Below are 9,741 nucleotides of genomic sequence, written 5' to 3'. Positions count from 1 at the left end.
TCATTGTTAATTTTTCAAGGCAAAACTGAGTGAAACTTCACTGTTTTGGCTGCATTTACTGTCTCAGTTTTAGTGTCATTCACATGTATCTCCTGCTAATTTAAAATTAATCTTGAATGCATTAACCCATAAAACTTGAACATTCCTCAGAGACTTTTAAATGGACTCATGCTTAATTTCAGTAGTGTTTAGTGTTTGCATAGAGCTACGCATTTTTACAAGCTATCTACAATGCAGACCAAAAGTTTGGACACACCTTCTCATTCAAAGAGTTTTCTTTATTTTCCTGACTATAAAAATTGTAGATTCACACTGAGGCACCGAAACTATGAATTAGCACATGTGGACTTATATACTTAACAAAAAATTGTGAAACAACTGAAAATATGCCTTATATTCTAGGTTCTGTAAAGTAGCCACCTTTCGCTTTGATTACTGCTTCGGACACTCTTGGCAATCTCTTGATGAGCTTCAAGAGGTAGTCTCCTGAAATAGTTTTCACTTCACAGGTGTCCCCTCTCAGGTTTAAAAAGTGGAATTTCTTGCCTTAAAAATGGGGTTGGGACCATCAGTTGTGTTGCGCAGAAGTCAGGTGTATACAGGTCCTACTGAATAGACTGCTAGAATTTGTATTATGGCAAGAAAAAAGCAGCTAAGTAAAGAAAAACAAGTGGCTATCATTACTTTAAGAAATGAAGGTCATTCAGTCCGAAAAATTGACAAAACTTTGAAAGTGTCCTCATGTGCATTCACAAAAACCATCAAGCGCTATAAAGAAACTGGCTGACATTCGGACCGCCCCATGAAAGGAAGACCAAGAGTCGCCTCTGCTGCAGAGGATAAGTTCATCAGAGTCACCAGCCTCAGAAAAAACAGTTTAACAGCAGCCCAGATTAGAGACCAGGTCAATGCCACACAGAGTTCTAGCAGCAGAGACATCTCTAACAACTGTTAAGAGGAGACTGTGTGAATTAGGCCTTCATGGTAAAATCGCTGCTAGGAAACCACTGCTAAGGACAGGCAACAAGCAGCAGAGACTTGCTTGGGCTAAAGAACACAAGGAATGGACATTAGACCAGTAGAAATCTGTTCTTTGGTCTGATGAGTCCAAATTTGAGATCTTTGGTTCCAACCATTGTGTCTTTGTGCGAAGCACAAAAGGTGAACAGATGGACACCACGTGCCTTGTTCCCATCGTGAAGCATGGGAGAGGAGGTGTGATGGTGTGGGGGTGTTTTGCTAGTGACACTGTTTAGGATTTAATCAAAATTGAAGGCATACTGAACTAGCATGGCTACCACAGCATCTTGCAGCTGCATGCTATTCCATCCGGTTTGCGTTTAGTTTGACCATCATTTATTTTTCAACAGGACAAAGACCCCAAACACACCTCCAGGCTGTGTAAGGGCTATTTGTTTGACCAAGAAGGAGAGTAATGGGGTGTTGCGCCAGATTACCTGGCCTCCACAATCACCGGACCTGAACCCAATCGAGATGGTTTGAGGTGAGCTGGACCGCAGAGTGAAGGCAAAAGGGCCATCATGTGCTAAGCATCTCTGGAAACTCCTTCAAGAGTATTGAAAGACCATTTCAGGTGACTACCTCTTGAAGCTCACTAAGGGAATGCCAGTGTGCGAAGCAGTAATCAAAGCAAAAAGTGGCTACTTTGAAGAACCTAGAATATAAGACATATTTTCAATTGTTTCACACTTTTTTGTTAAGTATATAATTCCACGTGTTAATTCATAGTTTTGATGCCTTCACTGTGAATCTTAAATTTTCATAGTCATGAAAATAAAGAAAACTCTTATAATGAGAGGGTGTGTCCAAACTTTTGGTCTGTACTATATATTTTGTGCTATAAAATGAACCAAATAGTTTTGCATATTATTTTTCTTTTTTTCCAAAAAGGCTTCCGTAGCATCCGTCTACAGGGCACAACGTCTCCAGTTTATAAAACTGTGATCTAGACAAAACTAATTGATGGTACTCTGTCTTTTTTATTTAATATATACTTTCTTTCAAAGTGAAGTCTAGAGTTAGTTTGAAAATTAATTTAATCTAAACTTTGTGAAAAAATGTTTGTACATAATTGTTATGTTCATTTCTATTTCAATTCAGTTTATTTATATACGGTAGTGCCAATTCATTCCATGTCGAGGCACTTTAAAGAGACAATTCAACCTGATCATACAGTCAAACTGATTAAATTCTATCTAAGGAAAACCATTTGATTGTAATGACTCATTGACTGGTAGGGACATTAAAAAACTCCCTTTTAACAAGTAGAAATCTCCAGCAGAACCAGGCTCAATGTGAGCGGCCATCTAGCGATGTTTAGTGTAATTGCTTTTCTTAAATACATTCATTTCTAAATTCATTTTTCTTTGTATTGCCTCCATATTTATTTGTAGATTAAAAGTAATTACAGATATCCGCCATCAACTACAGTTCCAATATTAGGATTTTATAATTAGTCATTTTGATATAAAAAACATGGATTTAGAGAGTTCTGATTAAGCACAAGAATATTATTGTAATAACACAGGACGAAGGACCCAGAATTGAAGGCGAGAGAGACAGTGATTACTTAAAAGGCATTTATTGACACCGATGCAGAGCTGTGGATCTGCTGCAGCTCAAGTAGGGAGGGGCACCGCCCATCACTGAAAACTCTGGTTTATCAATGCAGTCCATCTCCTTAGAGCAAGGTAGGATCCAGCTGGTGGACTGCCAACAAGATGCGGCTTGCACCGCCCAGAGTGTCCCTAGATGCTGCAGGCCCAGAGAACAAGCAGGAACAGATCAGGGAAACAGATCAGAACAGGAACCTTCACAGATCCAGGAGTCCGTAGCCCAGTCAGGGATTCTGATCAGAACAGGAACAGGCTGCTTCAGGGTCCCAAGAGTCCAAAAAGAGCTTTCAGGCAGAACATTCGGATCGGAACGGGCAAGCCCAGTGGAATATCAGGGCAGGATATCAGGCAAACTACGGTACACTAAAAACTCACTATCTCCACTGAGCCAAGACAGGAACAGGACATGCTCAGTCAATAAGAGGCAGAACATGATCAGGAAAACAGGAACACCACGAAACACCAAAACCCTCTCTCACCACTGGCCCAAAGAAAAAGGAACATGAACTAGAGATTCAACAACAAACTCAAAATCAGTGATCTGGCCCAGATAGCTGAAAGTGAACCGTATATAAAGAAGCAAACAATTACCTTTTACATATATATTTGAAACCAATAGGAGAACCATATATTTCAGAAAATTAGACAGATTTTTATTGCATGGACATAATACAAAGGCAAACTACACTGGACAGGATGTTTTTTTCTTTCAAATCAGTTATTCTTTCTTAAACATACAACTCAGCAGACTGCATTTGCACATAATTTTTTATGGTCAGTGAATATTCAGTGTTTTGGTGGTAAATATTCTAATAATTAACAATAATTAGAAATGTATTTAGAGTAACAGGCAAAACAATAAAAGCACAAATGATAGAAAAACCTTTTTATATGACATTTATAGAACAATCTTTTAAACTCTTATAAACTGGCATTAATTATCTAATCACTATTATGAAGATATATTAAACAAATAAGATAGAACATGTAACATTTGATTTTTTTTGTTTGTTTTTAGATTAAATCAAACTACGGACAAACAAAGGTTAATCTTTGTGGGAATTGAAAAAAATTCCTGTTCACCCATCAAACTACATAAATGATAAAGGGATAAAAAACCCTTAACTTCCTCTAGCATGACAACATAACCTTCTAAGGTGTTTATAAATTTCTTTCATTTTCAGTCCATATATGATTGGATTAAATAGTGGGCTGCATATTATCACTTGCATTGTCATTAAGAAACGCACAGTCTTGGAAATATCAGACTCCAGTCTAACAACAATCACATCAGAAGTGACCAAACTAGAATAGTTGATTATAACAAACAGGTGAGGTAAACATGTCTGTGCAGCTTTTTTCCTCACTTCCCCACAACTTCTATAGGCCACTAATAGTATCATTGTGTAGGTGAATAGTATGAAAAACAACGGAAGAAGACTCATATTAAACAGAACTACTATGCCATATACGTATCATTACTGCTCTTGAAAAAACACAAAATAATCTATTTATAGAATTATTGCAATAAATACCTCTCAAACTAAAGTTACAGAGTTTTAAATGAGTAAATATAATAATGGCCACAACAATATGACTGGCAGGTACAAGCCAAGCTAGAAAAAGAAAAATACTCACTTTTGTTTTTCTCATGATGGTTGGATATTGCAGAGGTTTACAGATGGACACATATCTGTCATAAGCCATGGCTGCTAACAGCAAGAATTCAGAACCACTTAGGGAATAGAATAAAAAACTCTGCAAGAGACAGACTGGAAAAGTTATTATCTGTTTTTCAGATAAAAAGTCTATCAAAAGCTTTGGGTAAACTGTAGTACTAAAAAGCATTGAGTTAATTAACAAAGCAGCAATAAATATATACATGGGCTCATGGAGGTTTTTGTGAATCATTATCAAGTAAACAACCATTGCACTGCTGGACAGGATCAAAATGTAAACAGTAAACATGAGAACAAAGTAAACATATCTGTATTTTTCAACCTCAATATGTCCATCAAGACTGATGTATGTCACATTCATTTCAGTAAGGAATGAAACTAAAAGAACAGAAATGAATAAATCAGAAAAGCAAAATGCTTTAAAGTGCTACACACGAGGAAAGAAATCTCATAGCCGCTCTCTTTCATTTACAGCAACACAATTCCAACTCCACAGTGTTTGAACCAGAGTAGGTTTTTAAATATTCCTGTTCATCCATTAGGGATTTCAGAGATGTTTTACTTTGGAGAGATGATGCACTGAAAATTATCTTACTTCTTAATTGGTGTTATTTCTTAATAACGCAGCACTTTAAAAAAGTAAAGAACTCTTTGTTTAGATAGCATAGAAAATATTTGAGAGAAGAGGGAATTAACTTTTACCTTTTCCACTGATTTTGGACCCGGTTGATGACTCATATATTTTTTATATGACAACCTTCCCAGTAATGAAATTCATTGGAGTTATCTGAATAAGCAGTTCAGCTTCTTTAGGATAAAAAATATCAGGATTTTGATGGAGCAACGTTCTTTTCACAAAGTGATAGGAATCAAGGTAGAAGCTCACAGAGAGAATTAGTGCTTTTTACATCCCGAACAGGCCTTTTACTTAAAGTATTTTTACATCAACTTCTTTTTGCAGATAAACAGCCTAAAAAGTGCCAAACAGCCTTAAATGGGCCAATACTCAAGTTGTTCTACCAGAACTATGGGGCCACCTCTTTGTTGGTTTTTTTGGAGAACTTCTGGGAGGAATAGCAGCTTCTAGGACTTTATTTCAGAATCACTTTGAGCTGTCGGGGTAGACCATTACGATAGCACAGAAAAAGCAGGGCTACAGAAGTAGTTGTACTTGTACAGGTGTAGCCCGAAATCACTCTCCATCCTACCCAGTGTCATGGCAAGAATCATTCAAACACTGGTTTGGATTAAGATCTACCTTAATGTATAGTACACCAGTTTATAGGGTTAATGTACCAGCACACAGCTGACTTTGTCACTATGTAGGGAGATTGGGGATGTCTTTCAAATTTTTTACAATTGTCCAAATTCCTAAAAAAAAAAATATTGATTGGGAAAAAAAATGCTTTAACATCAGGACCAGGCTTAAAGTCTAGATAAATAAAACAATTTACTTATCACCCTGTATCTTATTCTATTCCAAAGTTTTTATTTTGTTTTGTACTCAATCAAAAGTTCACCTGTATAACAAAAAGCATGGTATTGGTTGTCACACCGCAGGGTTGGTTGACCGAATGTTACAGTATCTTAAATAGACATCATGTAAGTTTTTACTGTAAGATATCTTTAAAATAGCCTTTGTGTTTGAACCTTTACTACTAAAACATCATTTGATTAGCAGAATGACACCTCTGTAGTTCTGATGCCTCTATAAACCTGTAGCCTATTTCGCTGAATTCACTTTTTTTCAGAAGTTCCTGAGCTTTTTCTGCTGATGTGTCGTCAAGGGCATCAATGTTAAATGGGTCTGCCCAAGCAAACATTTAAAACGTTATACTCAAGATGGATTCTGAGGATACTCAGAAGCGACCGGCAACCAGCTCAACTCAGACAACAATGGCAACTCCACATTAGGGAAAAAAAACGGAAGCACGGACTATGAGAATGAGGAGTGCTTCAGTTCTATGTGTTGGCCACAGGAGGGAGTATTAGAAAACTCCGCAGTGTCTCATTAATGGCAGGGAAGCAAAGACAACCAATCTTTAGTTTAACTTTTAGATATTTAATATTGCTCTAATTATACATATGTTTCTTATTTTGAAAAGTAAGATAATTTTAGATTTCAATAAAAAAAACTTCAAAACTCACTCAAAAATCAATTAGAATTAAATTCAAACTTGTGGTGAAAATAGCTTTAAAGTGGTGAAATATCCTATTGTTTAAGTTGTTAATTTTTAATTAGTGTTGCACCAATACCGCTACCAGTATTGGGTGGGGCCCCAATCCAGCACTCAGAGAGTACCAACAAATAGAGCAACGATACCATTTGAGAGCCATAAGTTTATTCAACTATTGTCACCCATTCCAGATAGGCAGTAAAACGTTCTACTGGATCCACTTTATTAGTTCGTCTATTTTCTGCTTCACAAAGGTCGGAATCAGCTTGACAAAGCCATGATGGCAATTATTTTACATCCAAGTAGTATGCAGTTCCTCATATATACACACATCCATTTCAAACAGATGGTATTGGTATCGGCCAATACTGCACAGCAAGGTATCGGGTATCAGGGTCAAAAAATGGCAACACTAGTTTAAATATTAGTTCATATTAGTCCATTCAGTTTCCATAAAATGGAAATTGATTTACAGTTTATCGATGTATTTAAGAAAGGATGTAAAAAAAAAAAAGTTTCCTAATAGACAGTAGATTAGTTAATCAAGAATTTTTACTGTTGATACAGAAAACAACAAGTGTAACATGCAGGATTCCTTTGTATAATTTCCTTATGTCAGGGAGATAATTGGAGCAAGTAAGTGGGGTATGTGGAAAAAGAATGCCATTTTCTTTGCCCATCAAATGATAAGAGCGATCCATGATTGCCAAGAGGAAGCAGACATGGTGTGTTCTTGGTGCATCTGGTGTGTGATTGCATCGGGCCCGTAGTTGACGCCACAAAAAATGGCAGTACGATGCTCCCTGTGGAGGATATAGCACAAGAAGGGTTGATTAGTAGTCCCTTCTCCCCAGAGGTCAAAGGTCCAACCTGCTTGTAGCCTTTTGTAGTTAAAACTTTATTAGTTTATAAAGAGTTTTGACACCCATTTCATCCATATTCCTATTGGATTGGGGTTCAAGCTTGGAACTTTTCTAAAACATCTTGCAGGGTGTTTTGGAATAAATGTACATTCTCCATATTTAATGCACTGGCTACACTTGTAGCTTCAGGGTCCTAATTTGATAAAACCAGATTTCTGTCCATCAATCCACTGAAATAATGGGCTTCCCCCATATTGTGTTTTCCAACAGTTCTTTCAAATGGGTATTTCAGATTAAAGGACAGAACTTTAATCGGTTTTCTAACATTCATCGGAGAATGTCCGATGTAAATAACTGATCTCATGAGGTAGTAATCCAACAATTCCTTTTCCTGCTCTGCCTTTAAAACTTGACCAAACATGACCAATTACCATGAAGCATCATTTTCAGTTTTCACAACCTTGTTATTACTTAGTTCCTGCAGTATCTGGCTAATATCCGGTAGTTTACTTGGTATGTTTTGGTTCTGCCCCTCATTGTTTTATTTTGCAATTTCATAGCAACATTTTCATAGCAATACACATTTTGCTAATAGCTAAGCTTAAAGCTAGCAAAGAAAAACAAACTCTTTTTCTTCTAGCCTATACTTTTTTTCTTTATATGTATTCTTATTATTTTAAGCTCCAAATATTATTTTCAATGCATTTGATATTTTGTCTCAGTAAATTAGAAAAACAATTGTGTTTTACCAAAAAATTACTGGTTCTCTCACCACTATTGAAAATCTTTTCCCACCAATGAACCTCTTGCAGAAATAGCTTAGCTGTAAACCAGAAATAGTGGTGAAAGTTGTATATATATATATATATATATATATATATATATATATATATATATATATATATATATATATATATATATATATATATACACAACTGTACCTCCCAGGAAAAACAGGCCGTACAATTTATACTTTATTTTTAGTAAAGGCCTTTAATGAACAGCTGTATGCATGGCATTAATTCATACAATAAACAGGTTTATATTTATCTCTAATTGCATTTGAGACTTCTAGATGACTTGCAGAGATGCAAATCTTTACTTTCTCCCACATAAAACACAAAAACTATTTTTGAAAAGAGCATGAATTATGTATTTGTCATGTTTAATGCTGGTATACTGAATTAGAATCAGAATCCAGTTTATTGGCAAGTAGGTTTGCACTTACATGGAACTTGACTTGGTGTTGATAGTGCAGACTATATATATATATATATATATATATATATATATATATATATATATATATATATATATATATATATATATATATATATATATATATATATATACAGGTGCTGGTCATAAAATTAGAATATCATGAAAAAGTAGATTGATTTCAGTAATTCCATTTAAAAAGTGAAACTTGTATATTATATTCATACATTACATACAAACTCATATATTTCAGATGTTTATTTTGTTTAATTTTGATGATTACAAATGACAACAAATGAAAATCTCAAATTCATCATATCAGAAAATTAGAATATTACTGAAGACCAATAAAAACAAAGGATTTATAGAAATGTTGGCCAACTGAAAAGTATGAACATGAAAAGTATGAGCATGTACAGCACTCAGTATTTAGTTGGGCCTCCTTTGGCCTGTATTACTGCAGCAATGCGGCGTGGCATGGAGTCGATCAGTCTGTGGCACTGCTCAGGTGTTATGATAGCCCAGGTTGCTCAAATAGTGGCTTTTAGCTCTTCTGAATTGTTGGGTCTGGTGTATTGCATCTTCTTCTTCACAATACCCCATAGATTTTCTATGGGGTTCCATAGATTTTCTATGGGGTTAAGGTCAGGAGAGTTTGCTGGCCAATTAAGAACAGGGATACCATGGTCCTTCAACCAGGTACTGGTAGCTTTGGCACTGTGTGCAGGTGCCAAGTCATGTTGGAAAATGAAATCTGCATCTCCAAAAAGTTGGTCAGCTGCAGGAAGCATGAAGTGCTCTAAAACTTCCTGGTATGTGGCTGCGTTGACCCTGGACCTCAGAAAACACAATGGACCAACACTAGCAGATGACATGGCACCCCAAACCATCACTGACTGTGGAAACTTTACACTGGACTTCAAGCAACGTGGATGAAGTGCCTCTCTTCTTTTCCTCCAGACTCTGGGACCTTGATTTCCAAAGGAAATGCAAAATTTACTTTCATCAGAGAACATGACTTTGGACCACTCACCAGCAGTCCAGTCCTGTTTCTCTTTAGCCCAGGCAAGACGCTTCTGACGCTGTCTGTGGTTCAAGAGTGGCTTGACACAAGGAATGCGACAGCAGAAACCCATGTCTTTCATACGTCTGTGTGTGGTGGTTCTTG

At 36.3% G+C, this 9,741-nt stretch overlaps 1 protein-coding gene across 1 annotated transcript; it reads right to left on the bottom strand.

The window, feature by feature from the left end:
* Window positions 1-3,957: 3,957 nt before the first annotated feature.
* Window positions 3,958-4,791, bottom strand: LOC119774526 (putative olfactory receptor 13C6). Its single transcript, XM_038272055.1, has one exon. It carries the CDS (start codon window positions 4,674-4,676, stop codon window positions 4,083-4,085), a length of 594 nt encoding a protein of 197 aa, XP_038127983.1. The 5' UTR covers window positions 4,677-4,791; the 3' UTR covers window positions 3,958-4,082.
* Window positions 4,792-9,741: the final 4,950 nt, after the last annotated feature.

Source organism: Cyprinodon tularosa, unplaced genomic scaffold (genome assembly GCF_016077235.1).
Source record: "Cyprinodon tularosa strain WSP-4 unplaced genomic scaffold, ASM1607723v1 ctg815, whole genome shotgun sequence".
Taxonomy (NCBI): Eukaryota; Metazoa; Chordata; class Actinopteri; order Cyprinodontiformes; family Cyprinodontidae; genus Cyprinodon; species Cyprinodon tularosa.
This window is presented reverse-complemented; position numbering and strand designations above follow the sequence as displayed.